At 40.9% G+C, this 21,147-nt stretch overlaps 2 protein-coding genes across 13 annotated transcripts in view; both read right to left on the bottom strand.

Moving 5' to 3' along the window:
* The window catches only part of ENTREP1 (endosomal transmembrane epsin interactor 1), a 38,872-nt gene extending 33,430 nt beyond the window's left edge, over positions 1-5,442 (bottom strand). Inside the window, exons 1-2 of one of the 2 annotated variants that reach the window (XM_068926683.1) lie at positions 4,995-5,442; positions 2,410-2,466 (exon numbers count right to left, since the gene is read on the bottom strand). In XM_068926683.1, coding sequence (XP_068782784.1) covers positions 2,410-2,466; positions 4,995-5,405 — 468 coding nt within the window. In that variant the 5' untranslated portion in view covers positions 5,406-5,442. The other variant, XM_009672058.2, reaches the window with a different exon arrangement.
* Positions 5,443-13,004: 7,562 nt separating this feature from the next.
* TJP2 (tight junction protein 2) overlaps positions 13,005-21,147 on the bottom strand; it is a 67,973-nt gene continuing 59,830 nt past the window's right edge. For all 11 annotated transcript variants that reach the window (XM_068926605.1, XM_009672061.2, XM_068926604.1 and 8 more), the window contains 9 exons: positions 20,582-20,677; positions 20,391-20,470; positions 19,118-19,328; positions 18,592-18,692; positions 17,963-18,175; positions 17,415-17,525; positions 16,150-16,485; positions 15,641-15,726; positions 13,005-13,905 (listed from right to left, as the gene is read on the bottom strand). In XM_068926605.1, coding sequence (XP_068782706.1) covers positions 13,737-13,905; positions 15,641-15,726; positions 16,150-16,485; positions 17,415-17,525; positions 17,963-18,175; positions 18,592-18,692; positions 19,118-19,328; positions 20,391-20,470; positions 20,582-20,677 — 1,403 coding nt within the window. In that variant the 3' untranslated portion in view covers positions 13,005-13,736. The remainder of the gene's footprint in view (positions 13,906-15,640; positions 15,727-16,149; positions 16,486-17,414; positions 17,526-17,962; positions 18,176-18,591; positions 18,693-19,117; positions 19,329-20,390; positions 20,471-20,581; positions 20,678-21,147) is intronic.

The raw sequence follows: 21,147 nt of genomic DNA, 5'->3' as shown, positions 1-21,147 counted from the left end.
GGCTTATATGCATATGGAGAATTCTAAAGGGCACTTAGAGTGCATAATTTGAAGAAATTAAGAAGCTGAACTGAGCAACTGAAAATAGCTCTACATAGAAACAAAGACAAGAGGCCTTTGCTTAAGAATATGAGAGCATCTGAAGAGTAAGACATAACTGCATGTGAAAAAGAATAGCAACCATTGTTGATCCCACAAATTTACGCTGTAACTGTTAAATATAGCTCAAAGTCAATGCATATAGATGGCAAAATGCTGACATAAATTGCAGCAATACAAAACACAGTAATTCACAATATGTGCTTGGGATAATCCTGACTCCTCAGACTTCTGGAACAGCAACGGCATAGGTTCCCCATATGCTAAATATCTAGATTCTATAGCAATCTTGTAAAATCACTTTCATATGAAACCAATCGTTTCTGCAAAGCTTGTTTGCTAAACAAAGGCAATCAGCACACCTGGCACCTGCTTGAATCAAGGCATGTAGGGAAGACAGCTGTGTGATCTCTGCTTCCTTCATAAAAGGGCAGTGGCTGCCTGCTATTTCTGAACAGGCTAGGGAAAAAGTGACCCAGTGCAAAAATCTAGGGAGAAGAATTCATTAGAAGTGTACTTACGAGGGAGCCTTGCGTAAGGAGTAAGAAGGTGGGGGTGCAGTCACAGGTTGAAAAAGGAGCATGTATCAACACTAAATACATTTCTAGTTTTTAGTAATGAATTTGGTAATTCTAAGCCTTGCTGTATATGCTATATCATAGCTTAGGCCTTTAGGAAAACCTGTTTTTACAACTTATGAGGTCACAGATTCCAAGAAAAAAGTTGAAACTACTAGAGGGTGGATATATTAGAAATCTAACCCAGAATGAATAGTCTCATAGACACTAATGATCTTTCCTTGATAAACTGTAGTTAGTTCTATGTATGACTCCCTTTGAATGTTACTTTATTGCAGCTCTATAAACTGTTTAACAACTTTCACTGATGCCGATTTCTTTTTTTGCACTTTTAACTTCATAACCTAAGTCTCAGAAATCAGACCTCTCCAAAATACATACAACAATAAGAAAAAAAACAAGTTCAATTCATAGAATCATACAGTCACAGAATAATTGCAGTTGGAAGGAACCTCAGGAGGTCTCTAGTCCAACCTCCTGCTCAAAGTAGGGTCAACGCTGAACTCGGACCAGGTCACTCAGGGCTTTGTCTGGTCTCAAAAACCAACTGCTGCACAACCTTTCCAGGAAACATAAACTGACTGCCCTAAAGATTATTTTCACACAAATTAAAGGATCAGGAAGAGTTTATTCCTTAGGTAAAACTAGAAAGGACCCATAAAGCTTACATATAAGTTCAAAGTTTATACAAAGGAGAACGGAAAAAGAGAAAGAAGTAAGAGACAAAAAGACAACAGCAGCAAAATGCTGTAGGAATAGTTTAGAACATAAATAATACAGAAACACTGAGCACCTTACCGGGCTGAGCCAGTTCAAGATTGATGGCATTTATATTTATTTTCATGAAAATATGGTGCTTGTAAAAACTACCGTATTGACAGCCCCAGACACCAACCTCCTCTACTTATCCACAGAGCCAGTATAAAAAACTTGTTTTGCTCCTGCCGGTGGTAACCAGTGCACCATCAATGAGTATCATCTCAGTTGAGAAAGAGCAGTTCATCCAGAGCTCACATCTCTGATCCACTGACGACCACGTGGCGCTTAGCAGAGCTACAGTACTTCACAGATCACCAAGAAGCATCACATAAAAATAAAACAATTACTTTGCTGTGGAAAAAGTCTAAGAAGTGACAGCATGACAAAAAAAAAATTCAAATCCTTTTTTCAAATCCCATTTCTGAGACGTTGAAAGCCACACAGCTTTAGATCCCACTTACAAAAAGCAACAGTTTACATATCAAGACTTCTCTTGGAACAATGTAACATCAAGTGTATTTGAAAGAACAACATTGGATACTGTAATACTGCACTGCTAACGTTAGCTCTCAAACCTGCTGTCAGGCACTGGCACAATATAACTGATTTCAAACCAATTTCCTTATTTAAGCTTAAGCACTGTCTCAAAGAGCTGAATTATTTATTCTAAAGTATTGTGAGTGTTTTCTCATAAACACAAAAAGTGCTCCATAAAAAACATTAGCACTTCCTCCAAGCACAGTTCTCCTTTGCCCTTAACAGAGTCCATGTCCTCACAAAAAATGATACAACCTTTTGCAAGTTCTGACTTCTCTTTCAACAATAATGATTCTACAGTCTCCAAATAGACTCAACAGTATAGTTTTTTTTTTTTTTTCCAAGAAGAAAGAACTTATTTTTTTGCTAATGACTCTATTAAATCAAAAGCATCTTCTGGCAATTCCCCTTACAATAAATTTTAATCCATCCTTACCAAAAGTATCATTGGTCTCTTCCATGTTGTTAAGCCTATGATTCCTGATAAGATTACCTGCAACATCAGAAAACATAGCATTACAATGAAGCAAACAACTGTTCACAAAACTCCAGCTACGTGGCATTTACCACTCCTATGATGAAAGGTACTTCAGAGTGCTAAAGAAAAGCTGGGAAGATGCACTTTAAAGCAAAAAAACAGAGCCTGTACTGATAAAATTCTTCACTTCTAAGAGCATCCTATCAAATCCCATAATCAGAACTAATATTTTAATATACTGTTCTCTTATTATTTTCATCCCAGTAAATGTGCATGAAGATGAAAAGCTATGCCAGCAGCTCCCACCTCATTAATTACCTGAAAAATAAGACTTTCAGCCAACTGAGGACGTGTTTCTTGTAATACAGCTAAGCAAATCTAACCAGTGGCTATCCCTTCTCCACTCTTGGTCACCTGCTTCCACCACGCTGTTTGAGTTTGCAACTACACATCTCTGTCGCTTCCCTTGTGTTGACTTGGGCCCTCCTCTGACCATTTCAGTGAAATGAACCCTAGAGAATGAACGCAACCAAAATAATTGAAGAGTTTTCTGAACAAAACCTACCTCTGTGAACTGACTCATTATGAAGCCTGGTGAGTGTCAGTGTTATAGTTAGGAGAGAGGACAAAGTAGAAGCATCCCCTTCAGCAGCAGTTAGCTGTTAGATCAAACTTGCTGAATCACATAACTGTACCCTATAACTTTAGGGCAAAACAAGGAAAGGAGAAAGCATTGCTGTAGAACTGAAGCAAGCGACATACCTAAGTACCCTCCCCCCGGAAGGATGGAAACCTGAAATAAAGGCATGTCAGTTTTTCAGCAAGCTCTCAAACAAGGAGGAATACTCCCCATGTGGGGGGCTTTGTGGGGGGCCAGTCCTGACCAAACTCCTACTACAAAATGAAACAAGAACACCAGAACAAACAGGAAGTTGCACACTAGCATTTTCAATAAATCCCTTCTATAACTTCATTAACTTGACATGATTAACTGGTCTAGCGTAACGTGTATATGACTTGGCCAAAACACCACTGGTGTTGCAAAACCGCATACATAACTTTGCAGTTTCATAACAAAATATTTTTTTGAATTCTGTGAGTGCAAAATTGTCACATGATTTTATAATAAAGTACATAAATACTGATGTGAATTGGTGTTTTGCCTCAAGGACAGTAAGACTGATTTTAGTATGTCTGTTAAAGCTTTAAGATATAAGAAAAGAAAGCTTTTCTCAAAGTTGTCCTGCTCATCACTTTATCAGTGCATCACAATCAGGATGTTGCATCTAAAACAAGAAAACAGATACATCTTCAATTCCAACTTTCAATACCTTTCCTATGCCTTTCCAAGATGTTTCTGGGCTAACATTTTTCATTCACATTGTTGCACCTTTTGAAAATGTAGTTTGGCAATTTTGGTAATTTTTCCTGACCAAATCTTTCCTGAACAAATATTATTATTTCAGAGCTAGTATTAAAAATGTAAAGGTATTTTCTCTTTAAAAGAGAGACTGATTATATTTTGCAGGAGTAATTTTAAAACATTTCAAAAGCATAAACATGGTTTTGTGTGTAGACCTGTAAGGAAGTCCATAGGTTAGATATATTTAAATAAATTTGTTTTAATCTAGAGTCACAATGAGATGAAAACTGACAAGAGAGACACTCAGCATACACATTTGGAAAGTTTAGGTTGTTTTCCCCCATTAAGGTCATGTATACTTTTTGGGATGAGTATTTCATTATACATATAAATGGGTATAAAATGATTTGATCCTCAAACCACATATCCTTGAGCATTTTTCCATAGGTTGTGAGCAACATTGCAAACTTAGTATAAAAATTAAAACCAAAGGCTGCACTGATACTGTTAAGACCACCAGCAGGAGCAGAGCATGTCAGCCACAGAACATTACTTGCTATTGCCCAAGGGCCCACACATTTAATCACTTTGCTGTATTTTCTTAAGCCTGCATACTAATCCAAAAGGTACTAACTATCCTCTATTTCTACTAATTTTGCTTCTGCTTAGTACCATGACACAGGTTGTTACATATTCTCTATTTATAAAGTTGCAGTTTAAAGCAGAATCCAACAGGAGACGGAATAACCTCCCGCTGCGCTTTATAAAACAGTCTTACTCCCATCTGTGGTTTTTTTACTTTTCCCCCAGGAGTATTACTATTTTATATCTATCTCAATATACAACACGTGTACGTGCCCCACTGCTGGAGAAAAAATCTCCTCCCGATTGCATGTAGTACTTGAGCACAATTTCATAGGAGAAAGCGCACATCAGAAAACAACGGCCCGAGCTAGCTGCCCGGACGTTTGCTGATTGCCCTGTCGGGGTTCACGCTGCCCCCGTAGTGAGACCGTCCGCAGGAGCGTAGCTATGCGTTATCGCCACGTAACGAAAAGCTCGCGGTTGCCTTTTAAAGAAGTGCGTACCGGCAGGCGTTTCCGGACAACACCGCCTTCGCGGAGAGCTCTGCCCCGGCAGCAGGGGTAACTGCAAGCACCGGGCCCGCGCCCGCACTCACCGAGGAGCCGGCCCAGAAGGGGCAGGCGTTCTTCACCTGCGCCGAGCCGCTCAGCCACAGCGCCCCGAAGCTCAGCGCCACCATGCAGCAGCCCAGGACGAGCTGCAGCAGCCCCAGGGAGAGCAGCGGGCGGGCGGGCAGCGCCCCGGAGCCCAGCCCCGCGGCGGCGGCGCGGCGGGCGCAGAGCGGGGAGGGCGCGGGCGGCCGCGGCCGAGGGAAGCCCGCGCGGCAGCAGCGGGCGCGAAGAGGCGGCAGCGAGGGGTCCGAGGCGGCGGCCAGCGAGCCCGGCGGCGGCGGCGGTGGCGGCGTCGCCGCGGTGGTGGTGGCGGCGGCGGCCGCTGCCGCTTGGGGCACGGCGGAGAGCCCCGGCACGGGGCAGCAGGAGCCCGGCAGCACCACCGGCAGCGACATGGGGGCGGTGGCCGGGGCCGGACCCCCCCCGCGCCGCCTTCCTGAGGCGCTCGCGCCTCACGGGGCAACGGCCGCCGCCAACGGCCGCAGCTCGCGCCTCAACGGCCGCCGCCAACGGCCGCGTCGCCGCCCCCCCCGCCAGCCGCGTCGTGCGGTCAGACCGCCCCGGCGGGCGCAGCCCCAGCGCCCCCACAGCGCCGCCCCTCCCGCTGCCGGCGCCCGGCCGCCCTCGGGGCAGGCTGCAGGGGGGAGCCCGGCGGCCGCCCCCTCCCGCCGGGGCCCGTGGGGACCTATCGGGCTGTGCCGCCGCCGCCGCCCCCCTCCCCTCCTCCCCCACCCCCCTTCCCCGCCTTGCTTGTGCTCTCCCACCCCTCCTCCCGTGCCCGTTTTCCCCTTGGTCACTGTTGTGACCAAAGAGTCAGCTTGAAGTTTTAAAATAACTCTTCCGGGCGGGAGGGAGGGGGGAAAGCCGCTGGGTTGCATTTCGCGCTGCTGGCGCCCTTCCCAACGGGAGGAGGAGGTTTGGCAGCAGAGGAAACGGTGTCTGCGCGCCTTGCCTGCCTCCGGGCGCCCGCACGGTGCCATGTTGCCTGAACGGCGATCAGGGCTGAGGGCCTTGCAGGTGCAGCGGCCGGTCACAGGGTCTCATCTCGCTTCACCTCCCCCGCTTTCCCCCCGGGGGAGGACGTGTCGTGGCGGCGGCCCGTCCTTCTGTGGCGCTGGCCGTGTGCGCTGCTCTACCTGCTGGGCATGCCTGGGCTTGCCTGCGAAAAACAGAGACTCTCAGATATGAAAAACAGAGCTTTCAGTGCTACAGGAAAATACGCTGCATTAGAGGTGCCACTGGCTCATCTTGGCTCACCTCTCTACAGAGAAAGGTGCCGGTCCAGCACTCGCCACGCGATTTTGGGACTGTGCTGCGATAGTACGCAAGGTCTGATCCAAGGAGAGGAAAAGATGCGGCATTAGAGATGACTGCTATCAGAATAAAACACTTTTTGCACCTTTGTTGATGATCTACCTGAAAATTCAGGATTTAGAGCATCCCTCACCAAAAAAAAAAAAAAAAAAAGCAAAAAGCACCTGCCGCTCTGGACCACTGTCTTACAATCAAATCCTCACAAATCAAACTTTATGCTAGGGCTTACGGATAAGGGTTTGAAACGGACGACTTTCCTGTCCAAGATGCCTAAGAGGTCTGGGTGATTGCTACTGCAACTGCGTTTGACTGTATGTATTCCCACTATTTAACTCAGTCATTGATTAGTAAATACGTAACTGTGGCTGTACGTGCGCAACTAAAAGCTATCGTAGAGATCACAATTTAGTGCTAACTTACAAGCTGTTTTCTGAGATTGTTCCTTTTATGCAGTTAAATGAAAATACAATGGCAGATACTATAAAAACACTAAAAGCTCCATCTGATCGCAGATTTATTGCACTACCGACCCTGCAGGAAGCATTTAGATCACAGCAGAAAGTCTCTTTATGTTGTGTTCAGACTGTAACTACTTTAACCGCTTCAACTATACATTGCTATGACTGAAAAACAGACACCTAGCAGAGAGTGGGATTCATAGAGCCTCCTACAATCAAATCCTTGTATAGACAAAAGAGAAAGGTACAGAGAGCTCGTGAGGAGCAGTGTAGAGTGCTCAACAGAACACGTTACCAATATTGAGCCACTGGGAAGTGCTGTGTCCATATATTTCAGGGCTTGAGAGCAGAGGCTCCTAATCTCAGCATTCCAGATCCACAGAGTGCAGCCAAAGATGAAAGATGATGCATGAGAAAACAGACTTAAACCCTATCCAGAGAGTAGTTTCCGTGCTGGCTTACGGCAAGTGAAAAAAGGTATCTGCATTTCATCTTGCAAATGGAATCTTGTGACTCTTGCCCTTTACTTCAGTTTCTTTGAACATGCTTTTCTTTCTACGTTTCATTATTACAAACTGAGAGAAACACTTAGTTCAGAATAAAAAGTTACTTTCTGTCTAAACCAACAAGTTACTTCATGTGTCAGAAATAAATGCAAACCCACAATATTCTACCTCATCTGAGCTCAGAGTTCTCTGTCTTTCAGAGACTTGGACGTCACTTTCTCTGTAGCCGTTTACCGTCTTGCCTTAATCTGGAAGACAGTGTCAGTGTATGTAAAGTCCCAGGCATTTGTTACAAGGCCTTCAGATGGTCTCGCTACATCAATAGCCTTATTTTCCGCTCTCTGAAACTTTGGGAAACTGGACCATCTGTTAACTATATTCACAAAGACTTAAAAAGAAGCAAAGTTAATCTGAAAAAATGGATAAAAGAAAACTCCTACTCGTCTGAGAATTTCAAAACACACGGTTTTGCTCACTAACTGAAGGGTATTTGCAATAGAAATTGTAGCAAATCTGCATTTTGGAAAAAAACACCACCTAACTGAGAAGCGTTTATATTTGGTAGTAAAACGTTCACAGCAAGGAAAATGACTGGGTTATAAAAGCAGAGTGCAGACTTGCATAATTGCTAATCATTCAGGGATAAAACCAAAACATTTTCACCCTTAGAGGCATTAGCAAGAAATACTTTTTTCCAGATATTTCCTCAGTTTTAGTATTTGTAAGATTGTATGTGTTCAAGCATCTATCAGGTGTTGTTTAATAATTAAAAATACATATTCCTAAAATACAGCATTACTTGCAGTGTAAGGTAAACATCTGGACCCAAGTGGAATAAGGAGCAGAGAATACCAAACTTTACAGCCAGAGTCATGACTTTGAACAAACTATGAAGGGTTCACTCAGCTTGCTCCCTTTAACTATTAATACTGAACAGAGTCCCTTTTTACCAATTCAATGCCCTTAATATCAATTAAAATCATACAAACCAAATATTTCTAAAGCAAGAGCAATCTCTCCAGTGACAGGTTCAGCTGCACATGATGAAAAATATCAATACATTCTCCAAAGTTCTAACGCCTTCAACTTGAACATAAACATAGGCTAGCTTAAAAGAGACCATGATTTCAGTCAATATTTCATCAGAAGCAGAACTGTACATTTTAAAATTGAAACAAAATAACTTGCATTATATAAAGGATATCAGCATTTTCAAGCCACTCAGAAGAGCTACCTGAACTCAGCTCTCGGGCTTCTTCTTCCTAGCTGGTACAAACAAGCACAAGTCAACTCAACTTCTGCACTCCTGTTTCTCTAGACAAAGCCTGGGTGTTCCTGGGTACCAGGCTTTGGTATGGCTGTCTGATGTCCCGCAGTCCTCCATATTTTTCTGGGAAGGGAGAGCTCTGAGGCAGTACGAAACCATACATGGAAAATGAACCTATCTTCATACGATACCATTGCCATTTGGCTCTTAACTGTGGTAAATACAGCAGTGAGAAGTGACTTCTGGAAGCAATAGAAATATTTAGCACTAGAAATTTATCCAGAAATCTCTTATCTGTAGGAGATCCTTTAATTAGGTCCAACTTCAAAGACAGAAAACCCACACTTCATCCCTATCAGTGAATCTCTTAGTCACCCAATCTACTGTACTTTCACTGCTATCATAGAGGCACCGTAGAGTGAATGAACTGGATTTCCTTTCAGATGAAAATAAAACCATACAAAGAAATGCTACAACTGCTAACAGGCAATCAGTCTATGGCAGCAGACTAGGGTTAGTCCAAAGCAACATCACTGAAATGTGTAGAGTATGGTGATCAGATCCCTAAGACAGGCTCTTTTCACTCTTTAGGTCTGTTATTCTTGGAGCACATTACTGACTAATGTTGGTATATCATAAATGACCTACATTTTCAATTGCGGCTATCTTGAATCAAGAAATCAAGGGCAAGATCCCTCCTATAGTCCTCTAAAATAGAAGTAATTAAGTCAGCTAGTCAGGTTTTAGAACTTTCGTACTTTGAACATCAGTTTAAAAAGCACAGATCGTAATCCTGCAAATGGGCTTTGCATAGAATAAGTTATTTTATTGCAGCAACTTTTCCTTGAAGTTTTACAGGCATCCACTGTGATTTCCAAGCAATTTCTAGAGCATCTATATACTTTATGAGCTACCCCTAGTGTTCCTCAGTTGCAATGCAGGCATCCTAAAAGGAAGTAAAAGATAGGGCATGTTTTTGAGGTTTTCAGATACAGCCTAGGCATTACAGAATTAAGCTTTATAGCAGCTATAATTCATTAGAATACACATCTGAAGCTACTGCAAAGCTCTTTCAATGGAAAAATCCCTCTGTCCCATCAGGACATCCAACAAGGTCTTACCAAAAGTAATGACTGTATCGGGCAGCATTCAGCTCTCAGTATGCTGTATCCTCTCCCCCAATCTTTTTTTTTTTTTTTTAATAGTCCTGTGACACTTGAGATTAATTTACCTATCTAGCTTTCTAAAAAATGAATCCACACTGTCTACCATGATCTGTCTTAACTTGCACCTGAATCTTCTAAGGCATACTTGCCTCTACTGCTTGCATGACTAGTCTCTGAGCTCCACATGGTATTCTGAAATCGATTCAGTTGGCGGCACCAGACATTTTAGTTCTTTTAATGATCATATGAGCATTATGCCAAATATGTCAGACTGAAATAGGGCAAACTTAGGCTTAGAGATAGACAGACAGCGTGACAGAGAGACCGAGAGTGACAGAGACAGAGAGAGCAACAGAGACAAAGAGAGAGACAGACAGAGAAAAGAAAGCATCTTGAACTTAAACTTCAGTACTACTTTCATCCAATAACAGTGTAAAAGGGGGAAAAGAACCACAACCTACAAGAATACCTCCAAGGACACAAAAGTCATGGGAAGCAGCTGGAGTACAATCTTTCAGACCAGTACAATAGATTGTGTTTTTCTTTTAAAAATCTTTTTTTTGTAGCCAGAAAAAATACCAAGCCACAGGCAAAGTGCAACACCCATTCTACTGACGCATGCCTAAAGCAAAGATGTGTGATTCCAGACTTAATGGCAAAAACCAACAACTTGTTTGAAGACAAATCCCTGCATCCACATAGTTTACATTTCTGCTTATGACCCTTCTTCATCTCTTTCAGATAATTATCCCACAAGTCAACACAACTTTCCTTTTTCTAACTAAAAAAAAAGGTAGTAGTTAAGCAATTACAGGGTGCAAAAATATGCAAATTTTAAGTCACATAGAAAAAAAGAAAGGAATATTTAAGAAAGTCAGCAACCCAGCAATGCAATAGCCTAACTAGTAGAGAGGTGGTGATAGAGTCAAGCAGAACAGTGATATAAAGTCAATTTCTTTGAAATTACCAGTTTCATATCTTGAAGGATTTCCCACATTCCCGTTCCCATTTCCAATGTTCCAGTTCCCATGTTCCAGTTCATCACCTATCATTTTGATTTTGTTAAAATTCTGATATTTTAGAGCAAGTGATTAGATAAAAATATCCCTGAAAAGAAGAAATAAGTCTTTATACTCTGAGAGTGCTTAAGACTTTCCAGATAGATTTTTGACTACACCAAAAGATAGGAGATATGAACAGAAATGAAATAGCTGACTACTAGGCTCTTGTACACCGATGCTCACAATAATATTCACCACAGTATTTGTGAAAACTCTATTGTTTTTCCCTAGCCAAGTACAATTGCTGTAACCTACTGACAGGATACTATTGGAATGCTTCTGCACTAAATTCCACACCCTAGCACTAAATGGGATTGAAATCCACTGGTAAAATTCCAGGCTACATCCATGTCCACGGGAACTAATAAAGCAAATATAATGCTGCATAAGCAAGTGCAATTCTATTGGGTTTTTTATGGCAGCAGTGACATTATGCATACCAAATAGCACAAGAACAAATAGGACAAAGGAACTGCTACCTTAGGCTCCTAAGAAGTTTGACTCTCTTGAAGATAAGGCACAAATTATAACTGTTATTTAGTACAAAACCCAATAAAACAGGACAACAAAAAAGATCCATTTTGCCTTCAGCATTACAGGGTGACGGAGGGAAAACAACACATACTGACCCTTCAAAGACTGAAGTTTCCTCTGTGGATGCTAGTAGAGATTTGGTTTCCCTCAGGACTCAGAGGAGGATACGTTAGCAACATCTCATAAATTCTCCTTACCTCATTGTATACTAAAACATTCCTCTGGAGTTCAGACACCCTGATTCTCCAAGAACAACAAAAGTTGAACATTCCTCCCTTGAAATTCCATTGTTACTGTGAAAGAGTATAAGTTCTTCTGCATGACATGGCACCTTAACAAAGAAAGGGAGCAAACACCTATCCCTAAAAATTGGCAGAGCAAAATAAAGTCATATAGTGCCAGAAGTGTTTACAGATTCAAAATTCAGGACTGGTTTAGGAGAAATGGCTCAGTTCTTCCGATTTGTTCCCATGTTAACTCCGGGTCATCCCTCCCCTCTACTATCAACCCCACCGAACACTCCCTCCCCATACGGAAAGGAAAAAAAAAGAAGAAAGGCGGGAATACGAAATTGTTTCCCTCACTTTTACACTAAAGAAAGCAAATAGACTAGTTTAACATCGAGACTTAGTTTTGTGTTACACCCACTCTACAAATGTGCTCTGAAAACGTGTTGCCTGATGTTTGCAGAGCTACTTAGAAGCAATCATGTAGTACTGTGTAGTAGCTTGATCAGGGAACACTATAGCAGATGTTTCTCTCCAGAGTTGCAGAGAAAATTAAGGCTATTTGAGCGCACTGAGGATTTTGTTTAAAATTATGAACAGTAAACAAATATATATCTTTCTATTACTTCTGAATTGGGATAAATGATAGGGTCACATACCGGATACCAAGGATTAAAAAAGAACTAAGTTACTGCCCACTAAGTGAGAGCTGTCCATGAAATGAATGTGGCCAGGATCCTTTGTCGGGGGTGGGGGGGGGAAAAAATCACACTGAAGAACCAATGACCATGACTATGTCTTACTTTAGCTTTCCTATTGTACAATCGAACTACATTCTAATGAAGGCAGTAGTTGGCCATTTCAAACTTTGAATTGTGGTACTGAAGTTCAGAGGAATACACACTTAAAAAGATACAGCTGAAACAAAAGTATTTTAATGCTAACAAATTCTCTGCAGCTGAATGTAAAAAGGCGTAATGAAAGTAATCTACGGTGAGCAATACAGGTTTCCTTATCCGAGATGCATCTATTCCCTTGCTTCAACATGGAAATTGTACCTCTGTACTTTCTTTTTGTTTTAAGAGAGTGTTCAAAAACCATGTTTTCTATCACACAAATAAATAATTAAAAAACAAAGTTCTCCATGACCCTTTCAAGAATTTCTTTTCTATATAGCAGAATAAGGGATAAAGAGGAGGAATGGAGAGGCGGAAGTTAATGATCTAAAAGTCAAGTATCTCACAGGAAGTCCATAGTCTGTATTAATTTTCTTCTAAATCAGAACAAATTTAAATACGATGTTTCAGAACACTGGGAAGCAACATCAACAATGAAGTTTCCCAGTTACTTGAATAGCAGGAGATGTGACCATGAAGTGAACAGTGTGTCACTGTAAACACACTCATGAAAGCCAGAGGCTCTAGGAGATTATTTGGTGTTAAAAAAAAAAGATACTTGAGATTTGTCTAGAATATATTCTTTATTATTTTGCAGTCTGTGTAAATTTTAATACATGATTGAATTTCTACATCATTTTCTTAGTTTCAGCACATCCTGGTCTCTCCAACCCACTGAAGTGCACCTTTATTATGTACAGTCAGTATTTATGAAATATTGCATATGCATCTATGAACTTACAAAAACAACACAAAAGAAAAATTGTTGCCACAAAGTTGATCAAAAGTTAGGTAAAACAGTCAATCATTCTTTAGTGTGTTATGGCTTTGCACAAATACTAGATGTCAAAACAATCTATGATGCTTTTTGTTAAAGGCACTTACTGTTCTTCATATACTCCTTCAAATTTAACTCTCTTGCATTAAAAAGTGTATCTCTTGGATCATACTTTCACAAAACAGTACAAAAAGGCAGTATTATAAGAGGAAGAGAAGGGTTTTTGCATTAAAATATGAAAATATCAAGAATTAACACACACTTTAAAATACGTTTTGGTCCTTTTATAGCAGGCAATTGCATTCAGGAAATAGTGATTTCTATTCCTAGATGCTCACAAAATAATATCCCCAATAATGAAGTCTTCCAGTTCCAGCGTATGGATATGTCTAAGTTGGGGAGAGCACCCTCTAACCACCCCCAACAAAGATATAGCTTTTCAAAACTAACTAGTGCTCCACTTTGGCTGTGAAGGAAGAGTATCTCAAAACAGCATTACGCATGCACATACTATCAAGCCTACAATTCTGTGTCTCTGTATCGGGATGGCTGTCCATAATACCCTTTCTTGGAGTGGTCTGATAGCTGTCGACGGTACTCCTCTTCCTCCTCTGCATCGCTGCCATAACTGCCTTGTTTCTCTAGGTAAGGTCTGGTAGGAGGTTTCTGGGGCTCTGGAGGTCTGGAGCTAGCAGCAAGAGGAAAAGAGAGAGAGAGAATGCTTACTTCCGTTCTGAAACCTGAAGGAACAGTTATACTCAGTACTGATTTTATTGCCATGTATAACCTGGGAAGGCATACATAGCAAAGGAAGCCCCTTCTAGCCCATTCTACCAAAATCAACGGTTGCCCAGCCATGGTAAGCCTGTTCTGGAGATGCACTTTACTGCTGTAAGCTGGAGCTTGATGATCCAAATTAGATTCACTGAACATACCTGGAAGAATGCCATATTTACAAACTTTAAAATCTAACTCAAGAGTTTTAGCAGAAAGAGGTTTTCAGGCATTGCTGCTGCCTCATTTGTGACCAGAGCTGAACTAATACTTTCCTCATGCTTCTTTAAGCACCACATTCTTTCTATGCCTGCTTCCTCTCTTTTCTATTCGCAGTCTCCTGCCACTAGGTATGCCAGGTCTGAAGACTCCCTGTGAGACACATTCCTTAAATTGGTATCCTTCTCTGCCCACTCAAGGCTTTCTCTAGGGCTCTCATACTTAAAGCTGGGCAGAAAAAACCCCACACATTTGCTTTTTATCTATTGTGGTGCTACCCATTTAATGTGGCATGAGGCAGGTACATAAAAATAAGATCTACCAAGAAAAGAAAGGGCATTTCACCAGTTTTGAGAGTTACGATTTTTCAGAGCACACACTGTACAAAAATAAGGTGCCACCCATCCCCTTCATATCCCCTCAGAGCTTGAACACTCCTCCTAGGTCAGTCATTAATGTTCCTCTAAAAGACAATAGCACCGATTTCTAGAAGCGGTCAAATAGTTTGCTTATCTGGTTAAATAAGACTTTTTATTACTTTCTAAAAAACTTCTAAAGCTATATAAAAATCAGCATGCTTACTGTTTTGAACTCACCAGGAAAACCCTGAAATTATCCTGCTTTTGATTTCCACTTTTGCATTTTAAATTATATACCATGATACGAAGGAACGGATTCATTAGGAAAAAAAAAAAATCCCATTTCCATTGGCTATGACTAAGAAGCAAGAGAAAGAAAGTTCTCCAGAGCAGAAAACAAGATCCATCATATCGTGTATTAGTCATTGCATAGGTCACCATCCAAGTCATACAAATCCATGGTTTTTCAGGGGTAAGATAATACCTTGGCAACCAATTCAAAACTCACTGAAACTTCATGAAGGACTCTGACTTGAATGAGACTCCAGTCAGATTCAATAGAACAGTTCTCTCCCCAACTACGCCTTGTTGAGTGACCTCAGGCAAGTTTCATCCTCAGTTTCCCTACCTGCACTATACATCTGTAACTGAACAAGCATTTTAAAGTAATTGAGTATTATTAAGTTATTAAAATAGCAACTATAGACTAACAATCATTAAGTCTCTAGAACAGAAAGAATGGACATCAAAGGACATAGAAATGCTGAAAAGCTTCTGAGTGAGACTTAACTGGGACAAAAAAAGTCTCTGAAAATCACTCAGTAAAAGAATATAGTGTTTCTTCCTAGGTAACTCAAAAACTATAAATGAACTAAAGAAAAGAGATCTTGAAAAATAAGAAGAGTTATCTGAAATCTTGCCCCACCGTTACAACAATTTTTGAGGAACACCACAACAAAACAATATACCAAGAGCTGGCAAGGTTATTTGTTTGAGTAAAAACTGGCAAGATCAGTTTCCTCTTGCCGAAGCAAGCAATCCAGACAGTGCTTTAAACTGGTTACACCTTACCTTATGGGCTGGGGCCAGTTCTGATCTGACTTCTGTGTTTTGACAGGGACAGCATAAATATCCGGGTGCTTCTGGGCTATTTCAAGCTTTAAAAGAAAGCAGAAGAAAACAACTCTTCTTTTTTAAAATCTATCCATTAGAAATCCTAGACTGACTAAAGTAGGTCACAGCTACATCTGAAACAATTAAGGCACAAAGTGCTAACTGATCCTATTTCTAATCTGACAATGATATATTCTTCTGCTAGAGTATGAATTCAAAACAACGTGAAAACAATGGATGGCCAAAAGCAATAGGATTTTTAAAAGTTTGTTTTCTATAGCTACAATAGGAAGGCTTAACATATATCCTATTTTCACATCCAAATCCATGTAATACTTCCACATGCATAGTTTCCCACAGTGCTCCCTCCAGAAATAACATGATGCAAGGGCATGATTTTTATTCTGAGTGTATGGGCAGTCTATATGCTGTAAAGGACAGCAAGGGAAGCAGGCATTGCTTCATACCCTGGCATTCTGGGCCTCTTGTAGCTCCTGCATTCTTTGCATCCTTGCCTTATGATCCATCTCTTCAAATATTTTGACTTTCCTCAGCACAGATTTTGGAGTATTCTCTTGTTCACTTCCTTCCTCTTCCAACTTTTCCTCCTCCTCCTCTGTGGGTGGGACTGCTGGCTGAGAGTTTCTCATGACAGGACGCCCAAAGGCAGGTTTCATAGAAACAGGTGGTGGTGCTGGTTTAGCCGATACAGCTGAAGCCTCACTGCTGACAGCAATGCTGCTTGGTTTGGAATCATGATTCTTGGGAAAATCATATAGATCCTCTTTGCTTTGTAACTTCCCCTGTAAGTGTGAAAAACACAAAGTTTCTATCAGCAATTCCAGAACCTTCAAATGAAGGTTTGAATTTGGAGGCAGTAATTTTGCCTATGTATTTAAACAGGGTCCACCTTTGTCCAAAGAAATATTTGAAAGATATCTGAACTGCTACAACATTTTCTCCAAAGAGTCATACGCCAAATCTGATAAGTACATCAAACTATAGAAGAGCAACACATTTAGGTACATTTGTCTCACTCTTTAAAGATTTCCAGAACTACACTATGTGGGAGGGGATAGCACAGGGAAGAGGTAACTCCCAGATGAAGAATAGATTTGTCAGAGCTACGGAAAGTACATCACCACCACCTGGAACCCAAGCCTATTACTATTCCATCTCTATTTCTCTTACACGTAGTCCGACTCTGCCCAGTCCCCATTGCCCCATTGCCAAAGCATACCTGAATGTATATTGAACTGAGGGGAAATTGCAAAAATACATGTTGGTCTCCAAGCAACATTAATTTTTTAATTCGTCATTCCTGAGCAAGGTTTGAATAGCTAATTGTTAACAGAGTCTATTGATGGAGACCGGCTTCAGAGGTGGCAGATTCTATTTTTGTGCTGCGCAGTCATGGTCATCAGAAATGTTTTTCTTGATGATTAGCCTAAGTTTGTTCTCGCTGTACCAAAAAGGTCCCTCTACATTTGTTAACAGACACAGAAAGGAGTCTGCTTCCTTATTCTCTGCAGAAATCACACGTATTTGAGGAGCATTGTATTGCATTCAATTTTCTTTCTGCTGGACTCTATAACACATTCATTCATTTATTCTTTCCACATTGGTCAGGTTTTCTAGTCTCTGATAATTCTTGGTGCTCTCTCTAATGTGCAAACTTGGAAGCCTCTCTAAAAGAAGAACTTTGCATTCAGACTTGTTTCTATAAGCTTACCTTAGGTGGTTCAGGCTTGAATGCTGGAGGTGGACTAGGTTCTCTAAGGATCTCCCTGCTACCAGCCTTTCTCATCTGAGCTCTTGGTTCTGGGCTAGATTTCTTTAAAATCTATGACAGAAAATAAATTAAAATTAAGAAAGACAAATTCACTGCAGTATCCCGTAATTCAATCATTTTTGATCTGCTTCATGTTTACTATTTTTGGAACAGTAACCGGGACTCAAATGCGTATCAGTATCCTGATCGCAGTCACTGGAGAGGTAGCTGCAAAATTCAAGACACTATAAGGTGTCAGGAAGTGACAAGACACCATAAGGACATCTATAGAGTTAGGCAGAAAAACATAGTTATTATTACTTTTGCTCAACACAACGTACCTTTAGAATGCTATTAGAGGTAAAATAATACTGCAGCTACAAATCAGATTGTTGTCAGCAGCAATTGCAAGAGGAATCTTCCGTTTTTTTTTTTTTCCCTTCACATCATGCACACAGTGCTTTCTGAAAATCTAAAGTGCAGCCTGGCTCAAAATCCAAGCATCTCACCTCCTCGTGATGCACAGGTTCAGAGGACCGGCTAACAGATGAAATCCTTGGTTCATCCAAGGGCTCATCAAGTTCATTGTCAGTGTATGCACCTCCTTCTCCATCTGTATCTTCTAAGTCACTGATCAGCCTGCTGTCACAACTCAGATAGTCAGCGCCCATTGCAGTAAGGTAAGACATGCGATCATCAGCATCATCTTCCATACCATCCATCTACAGAGAAGTAGGTAAGAATTAAAAAAAAAAAAAAAAGAAATAAATTTAAGGACTAAGGAAATAAGTATTAGAGTCTAGGAGGTCTTATTATCACGCTGTAAGAACTCCTTAAGAAATGAACCTGCAGAACAGAGAGAAACTCTACTCCAGAATAAAAAAAGAAAGTCCTGTAGTCCTTACCACGTTCTCCCCTAGCCACAGCATTACTGATGAAAGCTCCAAAGTATAACAGAAAGAAAAATAATAAATCAGTTTTGGTTACCAAGAAAGACATCAAGTGACTACTTGTCCAATCTATCCAGCACAGCCAAACAACATTTTGAGCAATTATAGTAATAGATCATCTCATAGGTAAGAGATCATCTTCAGACTTGTGCACAGCTTAGTACACACAGTATGGACCGATTGCCTACCTTTCCTTCTGATACCCACACTGCTTCACCTTGCTGTTGCTGAATGGTATCTTTCAGACTACCATACCAGCTGTCATTGGCTGAGTTCAAATTGATGGTGGCTGTAAAAATTGAAAGAAAAAGTATACACGTGCAGCAAATGCAATGTAATCGTTTATGTAGTCTTTTCTATTTAATACTTTTTATTTTGGTAATGTGATAAACAACCATTTTATTGAAATCGGTGACAGAGGCAGTACTTCTATTTCTATTGTTTGTTCACTCCCAAAGCCTATTAAATCACTTATTCGTCATCTTTTAATGATAGTATATTGAGTCCCAATCTCTTTTATATTAAAATATGGGCAGGACAAGGAACTTGGAAAAGAAGTCAAGGAAGAGATTACTCAAGACCATCCCTTCACATCCCTCTAGTTACAGCCTGCATATGTTTTAATATGCAGGGCAGCAAGCAGATGTCTCACGACTTACACATTCACATCCATGGTTCTCTTGGTTAGCAGGCTGGACACACATTCTTCCTTACCTGTAAAGAGGTGGGAGCAAGTTTTCTTCAGCTTGTTTGCTTGCTCATAAAGCTTTCTTGAGCTCTTGTTAGATGTGGAACATAGCCTTTGTCTCATGGTTTTCACACCCTGCTTACTGTCTGGGTTAAAGAAGACTACAATTGGAAACCACTGGGTATAATTTAGCAGATCCACTGCTTTAGGAGTCACATCCAGCAGAGCATGTTTATCCTGTTAACAAGAAAGCTCACATCAGTGTTCTCCTTCGGAAGGACAAGAGGCGATGGTGGGTTGGAGAGAGAATACGGCATCCTAGGAAAACTAGGATGTTTTCCTCCAAATAAGGCAATAACTAGTTTTTTCCCCCCGCTAGTTATATCCCATTCAGGAAACACAGCAGGCACCTTCTTCCCTTCAGATCTGTATTTCTGAAAAGTTTTTATCTGAATGTCCACATTACTGTATTAACAAAATAACTCTCATGTTAAATGAACTATCTCTATTCCCCATCCTTGTCCTATAAGTTGGAGGTGAGAGCTAATTAACCTCTCTCTGCACATGTCCCTACCCCAGCTTCCACTGCCACAGCCATCTGCAGACTTTTCTCTGCACTTTAGTAGCTGGGCCAAATCTCACTTTTTACACATGCTTGAGCGGGCCTTCTCCTGTGAGCTCTGAAGAGATTTCTGCGTGACATTCCAACCCCTCTGGCAATGACTTTATTGGGCTCAGGATGCTAAGCTGCAGACTACATTCTTTTTGCCTAAGGTGAGACCCCCCCCCTCCCCCCACTTCTTGATTACCACTTATTTACTTGATCTCTAAACAGTATTTAACAAGTATTTAAGGCTGACAATGCAGTCACAGCAAACACCATTTAGTTATCACAGCCATTTCCTGTTCAGTGAACTTACTAATAACTGTGAGGTAAGTTAAAACGTTAAATTTTTGCTGACACTGTGAGCAAGTAGAGCACTGAATGCCAGTAAGGGCTACCCTGGCAAATTCAGAAAGAACACATTAGAGCACGGATGCCCCTCTGTTCATAATTAGAGTGGACAAAGAAAGGAGAAGTAACTACTAACATCAGGTTCAGCCTCCCACTTGGACAACAGCTACTGAAATAATAAAAACTGCTGTTCAACACCGTTCAGAACAGCCTCATCCTGAAGCCAAATCTGCTTAACACGAAAGTAAATATAGTGAACATCTGAAAATCCTCCACGTTTCAGGAGCAAATCAATCCGATATGTGCATTTGAGCGTAAGCAATTTTCACAGAGAAATACTCTACCTGCTCAATGATTTGCCTCACAGTGTTCAAGCGCACTACTCCAGTTGACTTCTCTGAACCTGCATCTCTGGGTTCTGTCTCTGCAAAGACAATATTTTATCTTATCTAGAGTAACTGAGAGGATATGATTCTGAAATTACCTATTCTCCCATTTAAAGATAATAAATAAGTTATGTTAAAAGAAAACTTACTTGCGGTCTGGTACAGGTGAGGCAAGTCATTTGACAACTTCTCCATAGCAACATCTGCAATAGGGCCAAATATCACCACAGGTCTCTTAAAGCCAGCTGAAAGAAAAATATTTAGAGAAAAGACAGTATTATCAGACTCGCCTTATACATAGATATGAAGTGGCATGGACAAGAGCCTCAATTACCGTAAAACTCTATGGATACTTTAAGACACTCAAAACAACCATTTTCCAGAAGATAAAACTTTGTAAGTTTGTGCAAGAGCCTAACTCTCTTTTCTACAGAAAGCTATTTTTATCAGTAGGGAAAGCATAAGAGATTGTTTTACTTAAAGAAACAGAGAAGAATAGAGGACAGAAAATAGTTGAGCCTTCTAATGATAGTGGGCTGACAGGATTCTACATTCTGAAAACACATAGCACATCTTCAGCAGTCTTCCCAAATAGCAAAATACGCTGAATGGTCTTTCAGCACTGTGGGATTTGTGTGAATGAAGCTACAAATGCTTAACCAGCAGCAGGACAGCCTGCAGAAGCAAAGAAATGCAAATTCTGTTATGCTTTGTC

This window comes from Struthio camelus, chromosome Z, assembly GCF_040807025.1.
Source record: "Struthio camelus isolate bStrCam1 chromosome Z, bStrCam1.hap1, whole genome shotgun sequence".
Classification (NCBI taxonomy): Eukaryota; Metazoa; Chordata; class Aves; order Struthioniformes; family Struthionidae; genus Struthio; species Struthio camelus.
This window is presented reverse-complemented; position numbering and strand designations above follow the sequence as displayed.